Source organism: Nestor notabilis, unplaced genomic scaffold, assembly GCF_000696875.1.
Source record: "Nestor notabilis isolate BGI_N333 unplaced genomic scaffold, ASM69687v1 scaffold19830, whole genome shotgun sequence".
NCBI lineage: Eukaryota > Metazoa > Chordata > Aves > Psittaciformes > Psittacidae > Nestor > Nestor notabilis.
Genome location: NW_009912685.1, coordinates 8,398 through 35,611, shown reverse-complemented (window position 1 = coordinate 35,611; position 27,214 = coordinate 8,398). Strand labels below are relative to the sequence as shown.

Sequence of the window (27,214 nt, the reverse complement as noted above, 5' to 3'; positions counted from 1 at the left end):
GTCATGTTGTGCGGAGGAAAGTGGTAGCCTGTGGAGAAAAAGTGCTGAGGGGGAGGCAGCAGCGAAGCGCGGGAAAAGCCGGGGTGAAGGGTTTGCCCCCACTGGTGCTGAGGTAACGCGCTGCCGCCTGCTCGCCAGCGCTGCCCGTCTAAAGGCGTTTCCCGGCGCGTTCCTGCTGCTATCGGGGCTTTTCTGTGGAGATGTGTGTCAAAAATAAAACGAAGTACACTTCTAACATGGTTGTGGTTTCACTAAATGGCAAGAGTGGTTTCCGTGCCTTAGGAAAGGTATGTTTTGTTCTGTAAGTCTGGGAAAAGCCCTTCTGTCGTGCGTGGGGAGGGTTGTGTGAGGGACTGGGTAGTCTGGTGCGGTTCTGAGGTGGGAACTTGCTAGAGAGGCTCCCCTGTGCACTGCTGCTAACTCACAACTCTATTGTAAGGCCTTTTTACTTAAAATCTCCGGGGAAAACACACAAATGCTTGTTTTTATTTCTTTATTTTTTTAATTTATTTTTCAGGTAGCCTAAGGCAAATTACTATGACTAGTGTAGCATAATATTTGTGGGGTTTTTAAATAGAAATATTGTGTTTTGCATGCCAGGAGGTATTGAATGCAGCTGCAGGACCTCGTATTACATATGCCAGTTGTGGGATTTACTCAGTCTTGTTTTCTTTTCGTGCTTCAATTGTATTGTAATAACGTAATGGTACAAACAAACACAGCTTGAAATTGTTGTCCTAAACTTAAACATTTACAAAACCCAAAATGTCAAACCTAAAACATGAATCCCAAAACCTGAAACCCCTGCAGAGATTCACAGAACTCATGTAAAATTAAACTGGGATTAGCAGAAGTGAATAAAATGAAGCATGCATGTAAGTGCAGGGAGGAATTGGACTCAAAACAGTGGATCAGTTGTCAGCCTGAATAGGTTTGTATTGTAGTAAGGTCAGATTTTCTTAGTTCTTTTATTTTTATAGCTGCAGATAATGGTAGTGCCAGATTCAGATTTCTTAGTTTAAATGAATGTTGCTGGAAAGTAATAATTTTTTAAATGAATTTCCAAGAAAAATACAAATTTTATACTGTGTGTTATCTGCTGCCCAGACCTTGAAGCATCAGATCTTGCATGTGAAACAGTTTATAAACGAAATTGAGTGTTTTAATTATAATAATGAAGTGGATGAATTCAAAAAGGAAAATGGGCCACTCCAATAAAAGACAATTATTTCATTAAAATATAAAATTTCATGGAATATACGGACTTTATGATATTTACTTGCGAATATTAAAATGTTATGATGGCTTTTTAGTAAAAGATTTTCTATTCCAGTGTGAGCATTCCTGTAGGTAATGTAAGTTAGAACATTAGCTGCCGTTTGATGTTTAGTGTTAATTACAGAATTCTTGGCTGTGCTGAAATGTCTTGTCAGGAGATCTACAGAGTTCGTGTTTCTCAGTGTTACTTTTTGTCTGCCTGTAAAGCTACAATCCTCACTGAAATCAGCAGAACAGCCCCACCGCTTTTGGTGGGAGCTGAAGCAAGGCCCAGTGTAACCTTAAACATTTAATATGAAAATGGACTTCAAAATAGACATTTAAATAAATGCTTTAAGGCTTCCTTCCTCCCCCCTCCGCCCCTTCCACTTGTCATGTAGGAGAAAGAGCAGTATGATTACAAAAAAGAGATGTGCTGCTTTTGAGGCTTTGGTTGTTGGTTTTGGGTTTTCTGCAGGTGATATCTTTTCTGCAGTCCTCTAGGCTATTGAGAAGCTTGTGGGAAAGTGCTTGAGAAGGAAGTTTAAGTTGCCCTGCAGAGCTACTGATTTAAGTTGACTCTGGTTTTGAAACTCTTTGTATGGCTTTTATGTCAATGCTAATTCAACTGTTGTCAACCCCAGGCTCAAGCCAAACCCTTCTGGTGCCCATATGTATCATAAATAAGCCAAAGCAACAGGGTTACTTTTGTTTCAATTTGCAATTATCTCACCATGCTGCAGTTTTTCAGCTTCTAAAATAGGTTTCATAGTTTCAATTTTGTCTGTGAAAGACGCCTTAAGAAAACAAACATTTACAAACGCTTTAAGATCCCTATTGTAACATTGCTGTAAAAATGCAATACATTATGACTGCCCAGATATGGTAAATTTTCCTCTGACTTTGCCCTATTTATTTGCAGAGCATGCTTGAAGAGCTAATAATTCATCAGCCAGATGATCCCATTCAGTTTATGATAAACCATTTAAAGCAAAACAACGATGATGGTAAGTGAAAATTGAGACACCATAAATAGTTCAACTCCTTGTTTGTAAACAGCTGTTTGAAAGCTGTGCTTCAGTTGGCAGATGATGGATAAAACTTTTCAGACTGTGTCTGGGGGGGAGTTGAGCGTTTTGGAATAGTTATAGGTAAGATGCTTTTAATTTCTTTTTTTAGTGGGTAATCTAATAAAAAATGCACTTTAACAGTTATAACAATGAAACCCTCTAAGGGAATAACAAAGAGTTCTAGTGTATCAATTATTAATGCATTCAGTGCCCCATCTGATATTTCCTGTTGTCTTTAAGCTCACTAATTACTCCTTTTGTCAGGTGTAAATTTGGGTTCCTATTCTACCTGGGCTGGCAGATTCTTTGTGGTTTTGATTAGTTAGTTACTAGCTGCTGTTAATGAGTTCCACTGCTCAGTGGCATCTCAGCTGAAGGAACAGTGAGCATGCCTACTTCTATGTATAACAAAACCTGGTAAATTGAATAGGAAGTCTGTATGCTGCACAATAAAAGCATGTTCTCTCAATCAAATTATTTGATTTACAAACTGTTCACCCTTAGGCAGATTATATTTGGATATGCACAACTGAACTATCATTTTTGTTCTGCATGAGCTGTCAGGGGTAGCTGGTGTCATGTTGCTTTGATGTTTCTTTAAAACCATAGTAAACCATTATGAAAGTTCTGCTGCAGCATCAATGAAATCGTTCTCACTAGAGGTGCTGGGAGCTCTTAGTGGTGGGGATCAGATGGAATCTGATTGAAATGCTGCTATATATATACTAAAAAAATAAAAATCAAACCCTGCAAATTGTGTCCAGCCTTTTCTGATGCAGGCAGCATAAGTAATCAATCTGCTTTATAGACCCGTGGAAAATATGTGGAAGAATTTCATGTGGTTTGATAGAATGCTGGTAAGATTTCTGCACATCGAGCTAACATTTGTCCTCAAGCCCCACAGCATTATTTGAACAGAATTAGGCAGGTTTCCATTTCATGACTTCAGTACTTGGAGGCTAAAGATAGAACTACAGCAGTTGTTTGTCAAAGGAAAAATGCTGTCTGCTTTTGGTCTGGAGGAAAAAAAAAAGCTATTAAGAAAGGAAAGGAACTCCAATTAAAATTAAAGCCTAAATGTTGTTTTAAGAATAAATTATATGGAAAATAATGTAACAGGAATCTGAGTTGCTTTTACTTTTTGATCATGGCGGAAGGTGCTGACTATTTAGAAGAATAAAACCTTATTAGAGCCATCAGGAAAATGATGAATTTTCATGATCTTGCCTTGCTAGACAGTTTTAGCCCTAGAGAAAATTTCAAACAGAGATGTGTGGAAAAGCAGCATTGCATCTATCCCAGGTGTGAAGTTAGAAAACCTTTTTAATTAATAATAGCATCTAAAGTACTCTTAAAAATATAAACAAGGCTAATGATGATTATAGCTTACAACTGTCTTCTTGTAATCTCCTAGGTCAAATGTGTGGCTAAGTGTTTGTGCTTGAGGCTCTGTACTATTGTTCTTTCATGTGTTCCTTCTGAAAACCTTAAAGAACCAGGTAAAGCCTGAGAATTCTTCCATATACAAGATGCTCATTTTCTACGCTGTGTCTGGGTTTGTACTCATGAAAAAAGCTTTTGGGATCCAAGTGGCGTTTCTGTGAGTTCTTCCTTTACAGTCAAACCTCTGAATAGATGTAAGAAAGTTCTGCAAGAATGTTCATCATGTAGTAAGTGCTTTTCCTGTTTGACAAAGGATTTCTCTTATAAGTTAAGCAAATTTTGCCACATTAATAATTAATCATGGAATCTCTCAGACTTAAATGGAACTCAGTGAGTCCAGCTGGTTTTTTGCATTATTCCAGGATTAATTTTGTTATTACTAAAATAATTGTTGAATGTTAGAACTTCTTTTACTTGGAAGAGTAAATCCTGTAACATCTCATCAAATCTAACCATGGAATGAAATATGATTTTTTACTGAAGCAAAAGGCATTTTCTAAATTTCCCTGTCTTCATTTAGCTGCTGGTTCCAACCTCTAGTATTAAATACTGACTATTTGCTGATTGGAAGGGATTAAACATTACATCCAGCAGTGTCCTGGTTGTGCCCCTGTGTCATATGTTTAGGGAGAATGCTTTAGAGGAGTCTTACAAGCGTGCAAATGAGTAAATCAGTGAATTACACTGCCCCATCTGCTGCCAGCCACTAAGCAGAGAGAAAAGCAGATTTAGTACAAAGTGAGCATTTACAGTAGCCCTGGGCAATATTAAAGCATGATGTGGTGTATATAATGGTATGTTTCGTTTTTTATCAAACGTTTGTCCAAGAAAGCTGTGTATTAAAGCTTCAATACCTAAGGGCTTTCTTGTGAATTTTAAATCATGCTCCTAGTTAAACCTCAAAAGGATCTGGGGATGGAAAGGTTTTTTGATTTTCTTTGAAGTGGTTTGAAGAAGTTGATTAGTGTTGGCACCCGAGCACTCTTTTATGACGCTGTTTATAAATAATTCCTAAGTACCAGGCTGGAGTTTCAAGGTGTTAGATTTAAAAAAAAAAACAAAAAACCACCCTAGGATTTAATCACATTACATTTGAAAGAAATTAGGTGATAAAAACAGCTGATGTATCCTTTTAAAGTATTTTTCTACATTGTGTACTAGTTCTGTTGCACTTGCAAGAACCAATAAGGGGGGAGTTTTTCTTAAACCTTCCAAGTCAGATAACTTTGTAAAGATGAATCTCTAATTTGGGTTTCATGTATGTTTAAAAATTGCACCTGCCCAATAACTGTTAAGTGCATGGAAGGCCTCATAAAAATACATTTCACATCCTTCCCTGTCTGCTGCCATCAGACACTGTTACCTCCTTTGGTTGTCAAGAACTGAAGAGGGTTTTGGGTGAGTAGATCCCTTCCCTGTTTTGACCTATGTTACTCGCAGAAATACTCATCAGTCCCTTCTGTGTATAGTCTGGTTTAGTTTGGTTTTTATTCCTCCCAAGGTATAGGGGAAAAAATGTCAAAGATATTAATCTAAAATGGTAGCTCAAAGGGTTGCAGCTTAAGGTGTGTTCATGGAAAAAGTCCCAAATACTTTCCTAAGGGTTACTCCACTCGCCCATGTTTGTCTCACCTCTACTTCATTCCCAATGAAGCTTACAATGGTAATGCCTATTGTATTGTCTATAAGCATTAGATTAAGAATTCCTCAGCACTGGGATGCATTTTTGCCCACCTTGCCCCCTTAGGGGAAGGAGAGGGACATGCAGTAAAGAAACACAAGATATGGAAATGAAGAAAATAAATTACTTCTACTGATGACTAGAAAAATTGAAGGAACTATCAAAAAGGGTAGAGGGAACATGCTTAATTTTGCAATATCTAAATCTTCTCTGAACCGTGAGACAACCTATTTAGATGAAACCAAAAAGTGAAATTGCATTTTTTGGGATGAGAGCCAAAAGCTCTGCTGAAATAAAAAGTATTTTTACCACCATACTGGGTAAGAGAAATAAGAAACAACCTGAAGAAGTCCTGTTCAGTCTCAACCATTCTATGATTATGGTAATAGTCACTTTGAGGTAGTCCTGTCGTGCATGTACAAGTTCAAATACTTTTGCATCACAAAATACCACAAAATGTGTTAGGTCTAAATCAATGTTTTCAGGATAAAAGTCTAACTTGGATAAGGAGATGTTTGTATCATGCTCTGGTTCACTCACTAAACTATCATGTGTTTATATATATCTTACAAAGTGGCATGTTTAATCAGAGTATTTATTTCATTGACCATGGAGATTAAAGGAAGGCCCAGCAGACACTGACTTTTTGACTTTTTCCCCTCGAGTGGAGCCCAATCCTGAAGTCTCTGTTCAGGCAGATTTCCAACCAAAATAATTGTTTTGTTGTGATTATATTTCTATTCTGCAATGCAATAGTGGGAAATTGGGTAGTATTTTTGCTGTTCTGCATCTTAACATTCATCTATTCTTGTTTCATAGCTCCAAGAATTTGTGTACTTGGTCCACCTGCTTCTGGGAAAACAACAGTTGTAAGTGTCCTACCTTCAGTCAGATAATCCTGTCCACTTTTTAGTTTCTCCTGAGCTCAGCACTTATGAAAATTTTGATCTGATAAAATAATTTTCAGAATTATGTAAGCGATGGAGAGCACAAGGCAAATTGCAGGTTGGAATTCTTAAGGGATACACCTGTATATTACACTACAGGTTAAATGGAAATACTCAAGTGAGCTCTGCGAGAACTCACTATCATTAGTGGTAGTGATACTGCTGCAACGCAACAGAACTTTGCCTGCCGTGTTTTCCCAGCTTTTTAGCAGGGCTGGCTAACCTGGGAGAGTACCACAGTTACACATTTGTGGTATTCCCTTATTGTGGATTGCTCCCTTTGCGTGGCTCATTGTCATGCCCACCGGTACCACTTTATTGAAAACGTCAAAGTTGTGTTTGAACCACAGAGAAAGCTGACCACAGAAACTGCAGATGATGGTGGGGTGTGCGTGCCAGGAAGAATGCTTTCTTCTTTAAAATCTCTGCTAGAGTACAGTAGATGAAAAAGACTTTATTCAAAGCTGTACAGTCTTAAACAACTTTATAAGGAACTGCTTAAAGTTACACATATAGTCTGTGTAATTGAATGGAAGGCTGGAAAACACACTGTCTTTCTGTAGCCTTCTGAAAAAATGCTTCATTTTCTTTCCAAATATTTCAAGCTGTATATTATTTTTGTTTCTTCTTCCCTCAGGCACTGTGGCTTTGTAAACGTTTGGATGCCATACGTATCTCTCAGGAGACTTTGTTATTCAAAGAAGCACTGGCACTGACAGAGGAAGCAAAGGCTTATAAGGAAAGAAAAGAGGTGTGTAAGTGGATATAACAATGGTAGTTCTCATGTCACAGAAGAAGAATTATATGCCATTCCCATGATTTCAACTGCTATGAGTTGAGAAGATCAATGTTCTTATATCTGTGGTGGTTTGTACATTGGTTTGTGTCTATGTGGGTAGAGGGCCTTTTGAGAAGAAGGGTTATCTCTGCTAGATAAGAAGGTATGAACAAAGACAAAAGGTGTCAAGGCATAGAATAGGGGCAGGAGAGGAAGACAGTGTGAAGTCATGGAGTTCTTAAAAATGTTAACCTTAGATTCAGAAGATAGTTCAATTCTTGGGGTGATGCACTCTACCCAACTCCGAGTATCTACTTTGCTCCAGACAGGTTTTGAAATCAATTCCTGCTTCATTGTGAGCCTCCTAACAAACGTTCAAAAGAGTTTTTCCAGGTGTCATGACTCTCAGGATTATTTGGTCAGCAAAGTAACTGTCTTGTTATTAAAGGATAGTGACAAGTAGGTCAGAAAAATATGTTGGAAGAATATCCTGAAGCCAGAGAAGCATCTCTGCTTCTGATTCCTGCTCTTTTCAGCTGATTCCTTTCTCCATATGTCAAAGTATGCCATGAGTAATAGAATGGAGGAAGTCCAGTTTTCTGTGACTCTCTGGCAAGGCCACTGTTTGGAGTTTATCTTTTTCCCCCTTATCACTTATATTCATAAAAACTGAAGTAATTTCATATCCATGAGAATTCTACACCCCTGCTAAATTAGATTGGAATTGGCCAACAGATTCATACTTTGCTGAGATGGTACATGGTGTGATACATAGATTAATTTTTTCCTTAGAAAATTAGGCTGAAAATAGGGTAGAGTTTCTTATAGTAAATTAGTGAATGAAGTCTGGAGATACCTTGAGTAATAAAGATCTGAGAGGAAAGAGTACATTAAACTCACTGAACTTCCTGGCAAAAAGGTTTGCTTTTGGCTGGGATGATATAAAATTATTCTTATCAAGAATCTATACTTTGAATCTTCCTCCTAATTATTAAAGATTGTTTTGCTGGGTTCATAAATTTCATCTTGGAGGGGAAGAATTTAAAACAAAAATTCCCTTTGGTTTAATTACTGTAATTATTAACATATTTCAGACTATACAGATGCACTTTCAAGGGTGTCCTTTTGGGCTTATTTGATTCAAAAAGATGGATAGTGTGGAAGATGAAAGTCAAAAATGTCAAGGCTAATCAGGTAGTAAGGAGTGCCCAAAGAGCAGAATCTAGCGGTGGTTTAGTACTGTGCAGTTTGCCTTTGGTTTTGAGATGTTAGAGCCTCGAAGAACGTTTCTGCTCAATCATTTCTTTTGTTCTTTCATGAGTTTGATTCTTCAAATGCAACTCCTAAAACTAGAAGGGAACTTCTTGCTTCCTCTAAATCAATGCAACCTTTACAATGACTTAAAATGTAGCTGAAACTCATCTCTATGGGATGACAGTATAGCTCTAAAAAAATATAGCTCTAAGAGCTGTATTTTCCCTTACTGATTCCTGTCTGCTGGCTAAATCTACTGTTGCTGTAACTGACCCCTGGTTCTGCTGAAGGGAGTGGTAAACTTGGTTCCTGCAGCACACACAACATCCATTAGCACTGATAGGGTTTGGATGTCTGTTCAGGAACAGAACAATAGCTGTTTATACTATCTTTGATACAATCAGGGCATTAAAAAGGTGTAGTTGTGGCCAAAGCAATTTAATAAATAGAAAGAGGCAAAGCAGGAATTGATTGTTGTTTTGAAAGTCTGGCGTGAAGATCATATAACACAAATTAATGTTGTTAGAGGAACGTTTCGTGCAGATAAAGTTACTTAGCTAAATTAACCCTAGGCCAAAGGTCATTCATTTTTAGGTCACTAGGCCAATGTTACTAGATCTGAGCAAATGCTGCAAAAAGGTCCACGAATGTTTCTTCACATATTTTACTTACCTTTAGCCAAGCTTTCATCTCTTTTGTGTTTGCTCCCAGCAAACATTAAAGCATTTGAGTTTTCCTGGCACAAGAATTCATGGAATTCAAGGCGTATTTAAAATATGTGATGATTCTTTGAAGCTCCATTTTTCAAGTTGGACATGCAATCATTCACTGATACATACCTGGCCACTCACTAATGAGCACAGCTCAGGTACTTTACTTTAAATAGTGACTGTTCAAAGCAAAATGATCATTCTGCATGTAAAAATAAAGTCAAGTATTTTTGAATATTCAATAAATTTGCAGAACCACAAGCTAGCAATAAATATTCCATGAACAGAAAAAGAGGCTACAGTTTTGGATAAATCATTGCAAATTACTCCCTCATCTCTAGTTTTATAATGTTAATAGGAAGCATCTTCAGGTTTTTCCTATAGTGAAGTCTAATGATGAGCTATTGCATATTTCACTTTTCCTGTTAACTGGGTAAAATAAGAAGTTGAAGCAACTGTGGTAATTGTGGGCTGGTGGGATGGGTGTACTCTTAACACTGTACTAAACTGCAGTTAAGGTGTTTGCATACGACTTAATGGCTTAAATGGTGCTCTAGAGTTGCATCATGTCCCTGTGCTTTTGAAGAAGAAATACAGTAGAAGAGAGAAAAACCTGAGGCATCCTTACCATGGTCATCATTCTAATCTATTCCAGGCCACTATGAAAGAACAAGTAGGAATGGTTCCAGTCCTGTGTGTACATAAAAAGGACTGGTCTTTCATGTGTATTATCTGAAGAAGCTCAATCTAACCAAACTAAACCAAATTTCTTCAAACTTGACTGCTTCTAATCTCCAAGCTGCAAACCTGGAGAAGTCAAAAGTTCTTTTCTGTTGCTGTTTTCAGAACAAATTTATCCAAAACTTCCAATAAAAATGTCTAGAGAAAGTGTTCCCTGCAAAAAAAAGTGTAGCAGTTTTATGAAAAAATCATTAAAATATAGCCCTGCATAGATCAGGCATGTAAATTGAAAGATGATGTCCCTGAAATAACATGGAGTATTTAAAATGAATCATGAATGAGTACAGCTTTACAGCAGTATGGAAATAGTGATTAAACCAGTGTAGATAGAAAAGTGGTCTGAACAGAAAGAAAATACTGTAGCAGCAGGTCTTACTGAGTAGCTAAACTGAACATTGGACAGGGTCAGTGTGCCTTAGGTAGGTTATGGTTCTGCAGTAACCTAATATGTGGTTGTCCTTGTCCATTATTGCAGATTTCTAGGAGGTGCAGCCCCATCTACCAGGCTCATGAGATATTTATGTGAGTGTTTATGAGAGAGAAACTGTAAATATGCTCTCTGCTATGTATCAGATTTAATGATTTCTAGTTGAATAATTAGGCATTCTGCAAGCAACCTATTGAAAATGATTTCATAGGCCACTGCTCAGTAGGAGGAAAACTGACCAGGAAATGAGACTGGAATTGAGCCACACAGAGCAGAAGGAACTAAACCAGTGAAATACAGCATGTGTGTCCTTGATTGGTTTTGTGCAATAAACCCTGCTCGAAGGAGAGGACCGAGAATACCACTGCACTGAAAGAAGTTAGTGTAATTTTGGTTTAAATGGGTTTGGCAAGGCTTAGCAGAGTGGACCCCCGGCAGTCACTAGCCTGTCTTGACATGACACATCAAAGAAGTAAGCAAGACACTAGCTGTTCCTGATAGCAGCGTGATGCACCTTTGGAAGGTGACAGACTCAAAGCCTCAGACCCAGGCTCCAGCAGCATGAGGCTGCAGGAGGCTTTGACACACCACCCTGTGGGACCTGCTGACTTTCAAGAGACATGGCAGTTTCTTTCCCTTTTTCTCTTTTACCAGCTTGAATGTTGCCTTATGAATGGCTGACATTAGGAAAGGCACTGAGAACTGGGGCCAGCAGAGAACAGAACAAAATCCACTGCCTCACTGGGCTACCTTGTTCCACAGCCAGATGAGGACTGGTTGCTTTTGTGTATCCTGGAGTGCTTGGTCCATTCTACTATAAAAGTGACTTGTGTGGAAGCATTTCCTCCTCTCCTGGTGAAGATATTTCATGAAGAAGATTGTTATGAAATCTTTACGTAGTCACATTTTCCTTTTATCTATCTACATCCTTTAGTATAACGTAAGCCTGCAGAAGTAGTCTTTTTTTAGTTTTTTAGCTCACATAGTTAGGTGAAAGGTAATTTTTTTGAGTTGGGAAGTAGAGACTCTAGCTGCAGAATTTTCTCTGAGTATTCATTTTACCAGTAATGACAAAATGAATGAGACTGAGACAAGGCATTTAGTCACATGATTAATGGCTGCTCTGTCTGGCATGGCCAAAAGTTTAGACTTTATCAAATTAAACTAGCTAATGTAGAATTTGTTTAACTATGTTCAGCATAGAATGAAGGCCTAAATTAACAAAATAGTCCCAAAAATTCTTACAAAAAGGAAAGAAGGGATTGTTAATTTCTTTTCAGAAAATCTAATATAATAACAAGGAATATTAGGGGAATGCTATATCTGTAGAAGAACTTTGTTCTTCTCTCAGATTGCAAATACTGTCTTACAAACCATCGTTAGGTATGGACGAAGTAATAGTCACTGAAAGAACCAGTGCTTCTGAAAATGTTGGCACCTGCAGTTTCAATCCTATTTCTCAGTGCTGAGTTTAAAAATAAGCTAACTTTAATATTCAGATTAACTTGAACCATAAAATGTATTTTAAATAAACTTACCGGATGATGCAAGAGACACAGTTGCTTCAAACTGTGAAACAAAGCTCCCAAAAATCAGACTCTGTTCTTTGCTTCATGTGTGAGTTGCTGCTTGTCTCACAATAGCTGTTACGATCACTAATGCTGAGTCCACTGGCACATGGAGCAATAGTGGGTCAGATACTTGTGGTGGAAAAGACTGCTTGTGGCTGTGGTGATCTTATGGATCCCTTTGCAGGTTTGATGGCCAGTGTGTGTTAGTGTGCAAAACTCAGCACTGCTTCCATGTTAGTGTGCAAAAAGCATGGATGTAGGCTTTGTGTTCAGCTTACCTTTAACTCTGATTTTGTGCCCTTATTAACTCTCTGATATATTATGTTAATGGCTTGGGACTTGCACAGATTTATTTATTTATTTTTCAGAAGACATCTCACTTCACCTTTAACCGGGCTATGCCTGCATGGTAAAATTCCTTTTGAACTCAATTGTGAATATTCAGCCTTTTTTTGTTCTTTCTTTAGAAAATTCCCAACGTGCTTTGGGCCAATCTGATCCAGGAACGTCTGTCAAACGTGGACTGCATCAAACAAGTAAGAATTGCTCCTCAGAGGGCCGGTGGATAAGCACTTACACAACTCGTGCATAGTACTTAGCATTCCGAGTCCTGAGCAGAGGAGGGAATGGGGGCAAATCATTGGGGGCTCTGGAGCTGATTGCTTTCTTGAACATCAGCAGAGGGAGTTTGGAGCTTTATTAACAGGATAAAGGGGAGGATGAGAGTATGCATATGCTAATCTTCTAGCACAGAGATGATCAAAGGCTGAACAAGCATAGCTTTGTTGATTGCCTGGGGCAACTGGCAGAGATATAGTGGACAAAACAGATAAACAGGAAATATATAAAAATCAATATGTTAAGATTTTTAACTCTTATTTAGGAAAGGGGGGGAGGAAGAGTCTAATATTACTAATTTCAATTTTCTTTGTTTCTCATTGTCTTTTTTTTTATTTTAATTCCTGTGTTAGGAAAAACTGCATTTGAATATATTCTAGGTAATAATAATTATGTTCCCTGTTAGTTTATACAAATAGACAAGTGAATAGGTTTAACTGTATTCACAGATGTGTGGCTTTTCTTTTTTTCTCTGTGTATTTAGCCTTAATATAAGTAAAGACTTTTAACATAACACCAAAAGAGAGCTTAAGTAGATTATATACTGGTCTGCACTCAATGAAAGCAAAATCTCTTTTATGTGATTCCTTTAAAATCTCAGATATTGTAATGGTTTATTGAGCCCATAATCAGCCCATTATAAGGGATTGTTTGTAAGAGACATACTGATCTAATGGATAAAACCATGTTTCTAAACAATGCCACAATCTGAACTGCGTATTAATTGATGCATATCTTGAGAGGAAAAAGTCTGGTCCAAAGTAGGTGTTATGATCACAAAGGGCTAAGCAGCTTTTTTCAGATAAATAGTATGTGTTTTCAGAACAGTCACTCTGTCACACTCACACTTCGGTCAGGGGATAACTAGTATTTCCTGGCCTCACAGAGATATTGTAAGGCTCATAGCTTTATTCAAATCCGTTGCTTCTCAACATCATCATCGTCTACCTTGTTGGCTGAATTACTAAGGCTGGTAATCCACATTTCATTGAGGTGTGAAAATAGCTTCCTAAAGCTTCTTGGCGTTAGGCACTGAAAACCTTATGTCTTGTACTTCTTCCGTCTCTTTTGGTGTAGTCTGCAGACCAGATCCTTCCATCCAAATAAAACAAAATCATCCTGGGGGCTGGGCTATTGCGTTGTAGTTTTTAAGATGGTAATTCTCTAATGCAGGGGTGTCTATAGGTGCAGAGAAACATCAACAAAACTAGCAAGAACTGAAAAGAATATCCTGCCCCTGATTGAAGGTTTCAGCTTTTAGAACTCGGATAATGTGAATGATTGCCAAAGAAGTGGCTTTCAATGGACCTGCCTTGTGTAAGCTAGATCAGATCATCAATTACGTGTATGAGCTGTGGAAAGGATAACTTGATCAGGATAGTAATGAATAGCTGGAGTCACAATCTCTTCAAGTGTTCCTGCCTGAGGGGTTTGCTAGAGGACATCTATCTGTGTCATGTTTCTGTTGTGAGCACATAGCTGTAGCAAAATAGCAGTGAGCTGGTCTCGAAGCACTAGCTTGGAACTAGCAATAGCTAAATTTCAATCTGTCCCATTACCATAATTTTTATGTGGGTGACTTTTGAACATTTCATTGCATTTGTGGCTAAATCCAGCTTTAACAAGAGACAGATGTAACGGAACATGGGGATGCATTGTTGGCTCCCATACCTATTTACAGGTGACACTATAGGACTTCTAAACTGCACCAGTATTTCCTTACATGGGGAATTGCCAAGATGTTAGGATTTTAAAATGTACTGACAGCTCTAAACTGCAAAGTGTGGTTTTATTCTGATTCCCCCTTCCTGCCTTCTTTCCACTTTCTGTCAATTAATAAAATCTACTTTGCCATGCACAGAAGACATGTTTTTAGGCAAAATGCACACTACTGTTTAAGCTCTTACTTTCTTCTTAAAACCAGCTGTTGTTTCTGTCTGCATTCCCTTTGAACACTGGTGCGATCGAGGCCTGGGAAGGCTGTGGAAGAATTTGCTAGTTCATTATGTGTAAGCACATGACACACACCCTGCCCTTTCTTTTCCAAATGGACTTCTTGGGTCTTTCAATTGTCAGGAGAACCTGTTTGAAAACATGCATGTGGGGTATCATCCTGTTCATTTTTGAGGCATTTTGAATTTAAGAGTGTAGCTGAGGAACACCTGAGAAACCAAAATTGTCAGTTCTGGATATATGAGCAAATGAGCAGCAAAAAAAGGCTCTGAATGTCAACGTTTTTTATGTAAGCAGTGCAAGGATATATCATGGATATACAGCAAGTCAGGTGACTGGATGATTTACTGCCTTGTCTTTGTAGCAAGATGTGGAACATCTGTCTCAAGTGAAACTTCTCTAGTATGTTTAAAATATCTTTAAACCTGTAGAAGTGGAAGTGAATTTAAAGGATAGTAAACCCAAGAGAGAAGCTGCTCTTCTGCCTTCTAACTACTGGGCTTTCAGCTGGTTTCAGACCCCAAACACAGTCCCCTTCAGGTTAACAATAACAGCTTCTCTGGTTGAGCTACTAGTGTTTGCCTGATGAAAAGAAGGTATGTTTTCAGCAGCTGATTTTTCCAGCTTTTGTTGTGGTAAGTTTAGTAACCATCACTGTATAAGGAAAATCCATTGCTCTCCAAAGGCTGCATCCACCTTATGCTATTTTTGCCCTATACTTTCTCTAATTGTTGCCATGGTTCTAGTTCTCCTTTTAATAGTGAGGGAAGGATCTGTCAGTGACTGTTACTTTAAGTATTAGGTCATGTAAACTCTGAGTAAGGTGACAAGATAGTTAAAATGCCAACAGCTGCATAGTGTTCTGCCTACATTTTCTGTTCCTGTTCTTGGCACCTGCAACACTGAATCAGTGCTGGATGTCTTGCAGAACTAGGGGGGAAAAAACCACCTTCATAAAGCTTTCCTGCCATTGAGCAAGAATGGAGTTGGTGTTAGTGACCTGGGGAAGGATTCAGCTGTTTTTAGGAAATACCCACATAATTGACTTTGCAAAGTTGTGATGGTTATTAAAAATCTTTTAATTACTAGGTAGTAATTCATGATCACATTGTACATGTCTTCCACTTGGAAGGGGATCTATGTGTTTTAATGGCAGTATTTTCCTTGTGTGCTTGGAAATAGAATTAATGCTGTGGATTTTTTTACATGGTTGAACGGATTTGTGCTCTTTCTTTCCAAACATGAGTCAGCATTTTTTGGGTGAAATTGTTAATAGATGAGGAGCAGTGTGTTGGACCACAGTACCACAGCTCTTTGTTTTATTTCTCCTTGTGGTGTCATTGGCTTGGCATTAATTGTACAGCTTTCATCCCACCGACAGTAGGAACACAGAATTTTTGTGCCATTGTTTTGTCACTCGCAGGTTTATAGATGTCACAGGCATTCTCTAAGGAGAACATTTTTATTGATCAACAGCTCTGCTGAGGCTCTGTGTTATGTGTTCTTCTAACACAAATGTAGTTAGGCCTGTGAGGGATCAGATGGGTAGGTCTTCCAGCAGACATAGGAAACTTATTGCAAGTGTTATGTTAGAAGCCGGGGCTTGTGCAGCTGATATGAAGACTTTTCATGTTACAGGGTTAGCACATGTTGGCTATGGCACCTCTGACTGCTGTGGAGGGCATTTATAGAACTGGAGAAGGCTGGCGAAGAGACCGGTACATGATGAATTTGTGAGAAAGCCAGCTGGAAATCCTTACTGATGGCTTAGGACTATTTAGAAACTAAGCTTAGGCCAGTGATTCGTGAGTGGCAGAATTCCTTTTGCTGTGAAACAATCCCGAATGGTAGTGGCTATCCTTGAAAGGGAAGGCACAGAGAGCAGTGGTTTTTGGTTCTGTTTGGGCTTACCTTAGCAGATAAAGATCATCATGTTGTCTCTGTGAAAATCTGTGTGAGGATAGTGATGCTATGTAGATTTATCTGGGGAGAGAATGCACCTATTCACCATATTTTTGTTTCCCCAAGAAGAATGTGGCTTTTTAAAAAAGCTTTGCAGCTTATTCAACTTACAAAAATAATGTGGGGAATAAAAGGTTTCTTTCTAATGGCAAATTTGGAAAAGTTTTCCATATTACTCATGTTGGTGGGCTACAGGGTTGACTATTCCTACTGCTCAGTCTGCTGTTTTCTGAAAAATCTCAGGAATTTTAGATCCATACTGGCAAAGGTATTACTGATACTATTTTTTGGCACTATTGTCTGTCCCCTTTCACAGTTGGGACCAAAAGGCACATGGTACATTCTCAAAAATACTAAATGATGATGTGGAGAAACTACCTTGTTTTCCTAAAGGCAGCATGTTCATGACCTTTGATGTCTATGCTTGTGGCTGAGATTCCTTTCAGATGTGCCACGTAATTCAGTATTATTTCTCTGCGCTATTCCTTTTCATTGTTCTAAAGCAGTGTCAATTCTGGATATTGTGATTTAAAAATAAATAATTATTGATGATGTACAGGTTAAATAACCAGAGAGATATCAAATACCCAAGTCATTATTACTGGGGGGGAAAGTGTGAAAGTGTGTAGGCTTGGTGTTATAGCCGAGAGTAGTGCCAGCAGAGGAATGAGATTTACATTTGGGAATGACCTTGAGCATTTCCAGGTTCCTTAAATCCAGAGAGGAAAGTGATGGCTTTGAAAGTACTTCCTTGTTGCTGATTTTCAGCGTGGCGTGGGTCTCCAAGGAGCACTTCACCTGGCATTAAGGCAACAGCAGAATGCTGTATTTGCAGCAGTCTTATCTGGGGAAGCATCAAGGTTTCCAGCTGAAATAGAGGGAACAGTGACCATAGAGTAAAAGCACCATGGAATTACTCACTTTTAGCCTCTGTTCCACCCTTCATGTGATAAGGTGTGATCAATGCATGGATGTAAGGTTACTGCTAGCAAGAACAAAAAAATAGATGGCTTCTTAAAGAAACAAAATTACCATGTGAAGTTACTAATTACACTTTCATGATAGTCAGGAGGGCAAAAAAGACCAGTGTTTGCATAAAGCATGATAGGCATATTTTTAAGTCAGGTCTTGCTCTGCTGTGTCTTGCTTCGTCTCGCTCCGTTCCCAAGCCACAATCCCTTTTTACTCCTTTTTTTTTTTTACCCCTTATTTTTTTTATGTGTGACATCTGCTTGGAGCTTGTCCCTCCTGTGATCCCATACCACTTGCAGCTGTTCAGACCTCCAGCTCTGAGCTGTGCATGGGGTGCCCTGAGCATACGGCCTTTTTGATGTGTGATAAAACAGAACCAAGCCACTGGGGGTATGGAGAGGGAATGCAGCAGAATATCAATAAACCTGTTCTGAACAAAGCTGCAGCTCTTTGGTGGAATAGACATTTCACTGAAGTGTCAAGTAGATGGATAATGTATTCTAATTAGGGACTGACTGATACCCAGCAACTTGGAGACCTTTGGAAATCAGATCCAAAATGTTAACTATTTTTGTAGTGTGTGTTTATTTTGCATTTGTTTAATGCCTTAAAACCTATTTGTTGCAAGAAGCTATTTATTATGCTCCATTTTCTTACATTACAAAAACTTTTAGCTATAAAATTGCTTATTGCCTGTTTTAAGAACCTTTGAAATTTGTATATAAACCTCTTGAAATTTGTTGAAAATACAGTATTGTGTTTTGCTGCCTGTTGCTCAGGGTGTGATTTTTGAGCAATAAGCCATAGTGACACAAGAAACCATGGTTTTGTGTTGGGGTTGTTTCCCGTTTGTTTTGTTTTAGTTTCCACAATTGTTGCACTTGGAGTGAAGCAAACAAACCGGATTTGTAGCCTGTGTAAATTGGCAGAGATTTATTGGCTTCAGACCTCCGATGCCATCTCGCCCTGGAAGAGGATCTGGGCCTCTATGTGCATTGTAGAGGCACAAACTTCAGAGCTAGTGCTGAAGTTCCTAGCGTATCACTAAAAATATTGTGCAGCTTTGCCTCCTGCGAGTCCCAAAGGATAAATTGATTTCTCAGCACCTGGGTGACCTTAGACAGTGGTTCATTCTAATTCGACAGAGCAAACACTAGGAGTGGCAAAAAAGGCTTACAGTTCCTTGAGTCTCTTATTTCCTACAGCTACCAGCAGGATGATATGTTCCTGAAACCAGGCTAATTAAGGAATTTTAAATAGTCTACTCTATTTTCTTGTATAATTGGAATGTCCCATTTCCTCCTACAGAAGTCATGGAGATATGTTTCCCTGAACAACTTCTAAAACCTTTGGACCCCAAACTGACAGAGCTTCAGATTTATGTGGGTTTTGAGAATGATTGCCAGCTAATGCAATATTAAAATATCTTCCTCATTTCAGTACAAAGATGGTTTCCAGATTTATGGTGGTATCACAAAGTTATTCTGAAGTGTAGGAAATAGTGATAAGGACACATGTGGTTGACCAACTAACAGATAAATCAGAGAAAGTTCAGGAGATTCAGACTTGAGACTGGGAGGTGGATTAGATTTCAGAAACTGCATCACACAAACCGAGGCTGCAGCTCTCCTATGGTATTTCACAGATCTGTAAATGTTTTTTTAAAGATGCTCAATCCAACACTTAGCTGGCTATAACAAGGACTTAAGGGAGCAAAAGGCTCTTTTTTGTTTTCTCTTTCTTTTGCTCTGTTGCTTCATTAGCTTTGGGAATGCTGGTTCCATTACTGTGAGTTTTCCTGTATAATTTCAGAAAATAATGAAAGCATGCATATTTTCCTCACTGTTCTTGGCATTAAATCTGTCTTTAGATTTGCTTAGCCTCTTTTTTTTATACACAGTGTGGGCTGGTATACTTTTGAATATTTCAAAACTGTAGAAACTGTTTTGGGTTGTTTTTATTCAAGATAGAAATTTTGGGTTTAAGATTGAAACATGAAAAAAAATAGTCATTACTACGATACAGAAGTTCCCATTGCTCTGTGGCAGTGTGTGTATATTAGTGTGTGCCATTTCACAGAAATATCAGTGTTCCACATCTGTTTTCTTCTCTCACAAACATCCATAACAAACAGTGTACTGTGGGGGGATCAGAACGAGGTAATTTTTGTGCAGACAGCAGTGATATTTAGTGCTAATTTTGGAGGTTTTCTCTTCCAGGATCAATAACTGTTTCATGTTTTTGTTCAATAGGGATGGATTTTGGAAGGCTTCCCTGAAAATCAGGAACAGGCATGGATACTGCAGTCATCTGGCATCATTCCTAGGCATGTCGGTAAGCAGTACAAGGTTTATGTGTGATTGCATCCAGTAGGAAAGACTAGAAGTGTTTCTCCCCAAAAATCCTCTATAAATTCAGTACTGGTGCTGAAGACACTGGAGTCGCCACACAGAAAAATGCTTCACTATAGCTTAGTTTCATTCAAGAACTTGAGGTAACCTGTGAGACTTTACATCCTGTCTTTCATACATGAACCCTTTTCTTCTTGCACATTAGAGTTCTGTGTATTCAAGACAATCCCAGCAAGTGTGTCTGAGCAGGTGTGCTTCTGTTCTAGGAGTGGGTCTCAGTTTTCTCTGCCTTCCATCTCTAGAAATCAACCTTTATCCTCAGACTGAAACAATTCTTTATGTCCTAAATACAAGTTCATCCTTCTGTTGAATTAAAGAATGCAAACTTTACTCCACCAAGTGAAGTGGAAACATCACACTTTTAAGCTTGACCTATCAGAGTATGGGTGGATTCTTACTTCATTTGAGAGGCATCTGTTTACTGGCAAAGTGCTAATATCCAAGACTTTGACAGCTGCCCTTGCCATCTAGAAGAATCCAGTTGTCCCAAATTAATATGGTTAGAGGACCTTCTTAGAATGTAAGGAATTATTATGATTGTGTGGAATACAGTTTAAATGCTAAATGTAGAGCTTGCCAGTGGATAGTGAAGAGGACGTTAGTGAACCTGATGAATTGTCACTTTGGATTTGATTTGGATGAGATTTGACTGTTAATGAAGAATTTGGAAATCACTGCAACAGTTAGGCAAAAATGTTTAATGTCTAGTACTTGCATGTATTTTTAATATACCTAATAACATTTGAAGTTGAGTTTTGCTCACAATTATATCTGTGCCACCAAGACCTGAAGGAGAATCTTAAAGCTCAGTCTGTCTAGCTAATCAAAAAGAAGGCTGAGGAGAGAGGAGATTTACAGTATGTGAGTACCTTAATAGGGAGAAAAAGTGTCTGGAAGAGCTATTTGATACAGAGAAGAAAGTAATAAGAAGAACTTGTTTGAAATCTGTAATCAAATGCACTGAAAATAGTAATTAAATTACAGTGTTTAACTGTGAGGATGATTAGCCAAAAGCAACATAGGGACCTGACAGATTCTCCACTTTCTGATGCTTTCTAATCAAGTTTGAACTCTTTTCTGTGAGGTTATCAGGAAATAAGTTTCACTGGTCTCACTACCAAAGTACCTGGGTGAAAAGTAACTGTGATATAGAAGAGACTCGGTCTTGAGTAACCTGTAAGTACATCTATCCTGGGCTCCAGATAGAATGTAAATGAGGGAGAACCTTGTTAACTGGCGTGGATGATGGGGACAGCCTATGTACTTGTGTACTGGACTGGATACATACATTAATGTGTATTTTGTCCCACTAAGCTGTTTAGGAGATGGAGCAAAATTCTGATTGAAAGTGAAGTATTTGCAGGTAGAATACTGGAAAAGGAGAATAAGGCAAATGTGCTTGAAATGCATTCATCCATTTTTAGTACTAGGACACCTCTAAGCAGTTACAGGAAATAAAGCAAGCAACTAACAAGAGCTACACTTTTTTTCCCTTATTTTGTTTTGTGTTTTTCTTTGTGTCTAGTTGTGCTTTATGCTCCAGACACTGTGCTGATTGAGAGGAACAGTGGGAAAAGGATTGATCCCATCACAGAAGGTGCAGTATGTGTTTGTTCTTGATATCCCCTAGAAATGGAGTGTTGCTTGATCTCAGAACCATTCTAATACCAACAGGATTCAAACTTAAATGGTATCCCTTTAAGAACTAGTAGGGATTTATAATTATAAATTTATCTGTTTGGAAAAAGTGTTGATGTTGCATTATTTTCTGTGCCAATAAAATATGGAAAATGCAAAGCTCTGTATTGAGCCTGCAACCAGTAGACTATGGCTACAGCAGAGAATATCTGAAGATTGTATCTGCCCATATGAGCTTACATTTTGCTGTGTATCTTTGCTAGAGTCTGGGATATTTTTTTTTCCTGAGCTACAGGTATGCCTTTAGGTATCTTCCATTAAATGACTGTCAAATAGACTTACCTCTGTACTGTTTGTGGTGTACCAATCATCCATCACAAAATCCTGACAGTGATCAGTAAAAAAATCATACTGGATGTTTTATGAGTGTAATTTGGAGGGATGTTCTTAGCTAAAGAAATGGCTTTTATTTGCTGTAAGGGAGATCTGCTAATCAAAGGACTTGCTTAAGATTCAGTCTAAGAATTTGGAGAGCTGTCCCCAACCTGGCCGCTTCCCATCCGTGCATGTGCAGAGTAATAGCTGTCAGTACAAGTAGGAAGGGAAGTGCATAGGTTATTGCTTGCCACACAGTCTAGAGCTTAAAGGCCATGATTTTGTTAGGAAATATTTTGGAGCTGAGCAAGACCTATTAAATAATCCTCTTAGTTCCTAATCGCTGTCTAACTTCCAGAGGTGTACCATACAACCTTTGACTGGCCACGTGATCTGCTGATACAGGAACGTTTGGTGAAACCAGAAGATCTATCTGAACAGGAGATATCAAAGAAACTGCTGGAATATCACAGAAACTTCCCTGGGATTTTCCACATCTACCAAAAAATTCTGAAATCAATCAATGCAGACCAGCCTTCCATGGATGTCCTCTCACAGGGTAAATATGCACCTTTGTGGCAAATCTGATAGCTGATAAACTTATTTGAAAGGTAGTTCCTAGCTGTTAAGAGGCAGTTTGTAGGATTAGGATTAGCCAACACAGATAGCTCCAAGATGAGTTATATTCTTTCTAGTACAGCTTTTGGGCTCTTCTTGGTAATTATTTTGCAGGACTAGAGTAAGCTCAGGTAACTGGAAAGACAGTGCCAGAGTCCTGCCAAGGAGCAGCCGAGTCAGAGCAAATGTCACGGTTATTTCTGCAAGAGTCTCTTCTAAAAGGCTGCATTGTGGCTCAGCTGTTAATCTCCCAAAGGGCTGGTACCTTCCACAAGTCTGGTAACAAGAAGTAGGAGTAGTTCAAAGCCAGTAACATTTCATTATTTAAAAGCTGTTCTTGCTGGTAGCTTTTCTGTTCAACAATTCTTGTTTGCCTTTGCTTGACTGTAATGCAATCTGACTTTTAATGTTGATTCTTCAAGAAGAGAATAAGGAAACTGCCAGAAAAGACCAATTGATAATGTACTTTGTAGCTGTCAGTCTGTAGATGATCTGTTATATCCCAGTAATTTTGCATCTCAAAAAGGTCTTTTTTTAATAACAAGTCCTGCGCTTTTAAGATAAACAAGGAGGAAGTTTATATTCTGAATTTACAGATTAATTACCTCTAAATTACTTAATTAAATTTAAAAGTTCATATCATCATTCATAAAGAATTCATGCCTTGAATTGTAAATAAAAATGTGAGTGCCTGAATATTAATTATTATTAATTAATAATGTAGTGAGATAAATTGAAAACTGGAATGAAAAAATCCTCTCTAGATCTTTTTTCTGCAGCGCCTCAAGCAGCCAGAGGCTTTTTTTAAAGAATAATTAGCTGTGGAGACTGTCTGGGGGATCATTACTCCTAATTAACTTGGTTATTTACTGCAAATTAAGCATCATTTGTAAGCAGGGTGCTTTGCCTGTAGTGTTTGTGCTTTTCAATACACTGGGTTATGGCAAATGTTCAGAATAACTGGAGCACTCCTTGGGTAGCTGATACTCAGGGTTTAGGAAGTTCTGCAGCAAACACACTATTTGCTGTTACGATTTTCCAGGGGTTTTGTTCAGCTTTTTTATTGCTACACGTAGAGTTCAAAGAAGAAAGAGGAGATCTCTCATCAGTATTAGTATTATTATGGATTGTTTCAGACAGTTATAAAATTCTGTAAATTTTTAAACTGTAATGCAGTCACTGCTCACATATGCTGTGATGTGTGACATCAAATTCAGTTGTATGGTGTACTGTCCCAGTACAGCTCGTGGCACTGGAGAGGAGATACGCATGATCCTCTGTGGTTGCAGTTAGAGTTAGTTACACAGTTCTGTAGGTTCACTGTCTAGAAATACCAGGGCTGGAGTTTGCTGGAGGTGATTCTGGATTACAAATGTGCTTTAGAATGATCCCAAAGTGTCTAACAGAGGGTCCTCAGAAAATTTGTTACTTAGTATTCAGCAATGTCTTAACAATCGTAGGTAAAATACTGATCCTCGTGGTGGTCTCCATCAATCCTTCTATCCTTCTGTGGTTTTGTTTGGTTGGTTTGGTTTATTTTTTTAGTACGGGCTTATGATTCTTACAAACGTTAATGTCTAAGCCTGTCCTATTTGTTAGACTGAAATACTCTTTTATTACAAGGGCTCTTTCAGTCTGGAGAGTCTTTTATTTGAACTGAAGATTCTGGGCTAACACTTAACAGTATCCACTGCAATTACAGCGGAAATCAAAGTGTAGGTGTGCCCATGCTGCTTTAATCATGGGTAACTATGGCAGTCAGGCTATGGGGGCATGAAGTTTAGCCTCGGCATTTGGATCTGTGATCCCTGGGAAGCTTGCATAGATTGTGCTGAAGCTTGAGCTGCTCTCTTCATTATCTTTAGCCATTAAAGGGGCACAGGGAGTAAGAGTCTTTGGCTGTGTCCAGATATGATCCTAATTTGTCTTCGCTGCCAAGCCATGTCTTCTTTTAGCTTCTTGGTGATGTATCAGGTTCTCTTTTGAGATCATAACAAAGTTAAAATCTCTATGAGACATCCCATGATGCTTCGTATATCCTGTCATCTTTCCAAAGCTCTTATAAGCTGTAGATTGACCTGAATGTAGTATTTCCTACCCAATAAAAATGTAGCAGTATAATGTCCAGCAAACAGTAGAATGGGACAGAGAAGATCAAGGCAAAAATGATGGACACAAGAATAAAATCAGACTGGGTTGTGCATTGCCAATGCCGTGTTGTGTTGTGACATCCTATGCTACAAGTTTATAATACTGTAATTAGGAGTCTGTTAACCACAGAGCTGGTTAAATGTCATATTAATTTAACATCCTGAGTTTTTACACTTAAATATTTGTTCAGAAACTGCAGAAAGTATTTAATGTAATTATCATATCCCTCTATATTTTGCATGCTAAAATTGTACCTATCAAGCAAAAATTACTTCTGCTAAAAACAACATAGTAAAAGAGCAGTTATTAATTGAATCTACTCTTTAAAATGGTTTGACATTTACTGATGGAAGGAAGTATAGGGAAAGTATAATGATAGTAAGATTTCTGAAGTGCCCCTTGGTTTAAGTTGCTGACATGACAGATGTCAGTGTCCTGGTTTTGGTTGGAGTACCTGGAAGTTTCAGTGATAAAACAGAGCTAATGTTTATGTTACTTTTTAAAAAAAGAAATAGGAGATGTCAACTCTATTTCTTGCCTTATGTTCTAGTTCTTACCTATGTCCAAACACGGCACCGATCAGCTGCCCCTTTTACACCACGGATTGTCTTCTGTGGACCCCCAGGCAGTGGGAAGAGCCTTCAGGCATCACTGTTAGCTCAGAAATATGGTGTTGTCAACAGTAAGTTCTCAGTAAATATGTACTTTGCTCAATTCCCCCTTTCTCTCTTTCTGATCATTTATCTTTTGCTGTCTCATAAAATTTCTGTTTGTCCATTGCTACGGATGCCAAGTTTTTGAAGGAAGTGATGTAGTATAAACCAACAGGGCATATACTCTGTGCCAAACCAGCTCTAATGTTTTTTAGACATAATTTTTTACACCCTTTACATCAGTATTTTTTCATGTGGTAGATTCCTTAGTGCTCTGAATTCTTCTGTGGATCAGTGGGTCATGAGTAATGTCTTTGCAGTTTCAGCTGTCTGACCAAAACTGGGGCCCTTTTAAGACAGAATTTACTCTGAACATTAATGAAGACTCAGGTTCTGTGCGTCTGAAGTAATGTATTAGAAAAGAAGTGCCTGTTTAAAAGTGCCTTCTCTTTCTTTGGTAAAGGAGACCCAGAAAATTCTAGATGATGCTTGTTCAGGGGTAGCATGCTAATGCCTAGATCGTAGGTTTGTGCAGTTCCATTACGGGCACAGAAACAGCTATGAACTGTCTACTTGTCAGTTTGGGGTTCTAGGTCTAGCATTTTTCTATTTGAAATCTATTATTATTATTTTAGTGTTTTAAAACCCTACATGGCTGTGACTAAAATGACATCTGGCGAACTTGAAAAAGGTAAATTTAAATTATTTTAAAAATCTATATTACAATACTGAAAAGCCCAAATAAAATTGATAGGATGTTTGTGCTATCAGTTATTTTAATATTGCTGTGGCTTATAATTTCATATTAAAAATAAACGTAGCTTTATTCAAAACTGTATTTTTAATAACGATGTAATTGGCTTACTGAAAAATAAACCCTGTTTGAATGTGTTTAAAAAAATTAACTTGTCCTCATGTTTCTGAATGTATTTAATTTTTTGAGGGACTTTATTTCTAAAACTGCAGGTTTGATAGTGCTTTCATCTAGGTCAAAATTTGCATTTCTTTCTAAAGTAACTGCTATATGAGAGTGCTGCAGCTGCTGTTACTAAATACCATTACCACCGCTTTACCTGTATGTTGAATTTTAAGTCTACTGTAAACCAAATATTAGAAGAATTAAGTATTTAATTAATAGACCATCATTAGACCATCAATAGACCATCATTTTTCAGAATAGTATTCAGCATATATTTAATTTCTAATCAGGCCATTGGGATTGAAGCACAGGCTTAAAAATTTAATCCTATGTTTAAGTAGTCTCAGGAATTGGATTGAGTTTAGCTTTATATATATTAGCTGTCTTAAACTGGGGTCTATGAACTGAGTTTCTGTTATGTTTTCACACCATTTATTGTAAATATGGATTTGCTTCTTCAAGACAACTTGACTGTTAAAATCTGTGCTCATCCCTTGTTGCTTAAACATTAAATTCCATCAGCTTGATCCAAGAGATGTTGCTGTGGAGTACTCTTCCTCGTTTGCCAAACAGGGTGATTAATGGTGATAAAGCAGATGAAAGGGCTTGCTGCTTTTGCCATTGAAGTCAGTGCAGCTGTAGATGTTGGTGCTATTGATTTCAGAAAAGGTGGAATTACCTTACAATTATTAACTGAAAGGTAATGCAATAATGTGCAGAGTGACTGTTGTCTAATACCAAAATTGAGTTGAAACTAGGACTTAAGATGCTATGTAACCTCTCCATGCCTTGGTTCCCTCCCTGTGAAATAAGGGTCAGGACTATTGTATGGAGCTCCTGTGTGGCAGAGAGACTCAGTAACTCTGGTCAGAAAGCAGTGTTTCATGTACCACTGTCCTGACTAAAACTTTAAATCTGCATCTCCTGGTGTCTTCTGTGTATTTGAAGTCAATTATAATACTGCATTAGCACAGCTTTTCAAATATAATTCTTACATGATCATTAAATGATCCAGGGAGTCACTGCCTTGAACTGCAGATTTTCCTGCACCTCCAGCTGAGTGGC

At 38.2% G+C, this 27,214-nt stretch overlaps 1 protein-coding gene across 1 annotated transcript in view; it reads left to right on the top strand.

Annotated features, from left to right (window-relative positions):
* Window positions 1-236: 236 nt before the first annotated feature.
* The window catches only part of AK8 (adenylate kinase 8), a gene marked incomplete at its 3' end in the record, with an annotated part of 27,457 nt that continues 479 nt past the window's right edge, over window positions 237-27,214 (top strand). The window contains exons 1-9 of the mRNA XM_010020768.1: window positions 237-287; window positions 2,180-2,264; window positions 6,271-6,320; window positions 7,036-7,149; window positions 12,347-12,415; window positions 19,637-19,718; window positions 21,321-21,392; window positions 22,167-22,367; window positions 25,128-25,259. Of these exons, the coding sequence (XP_010019070.1) occupies window positions 237-287; window positions 2,180-2,264; window positions 6,271-6,320; window positions 7,036-7,149; window positions 12,347-12,415; window positions 19,637-19,718; window positions 21,321-21,392; window positions 22,167-22,367; window positions 25,128-25,259 (856 nt within the window). The remainder of the gene's footprint in view (window positions 288-2,179; window positions 2,265-6,270; window positions 6,321-7,035; window positions 7,150-12,346; window positions 12,416-19,636; window positions 19,719-21,320; window positions 21,393-22,166; window positions 22,368-25,127; window positions 25,260-27,214) is intronic.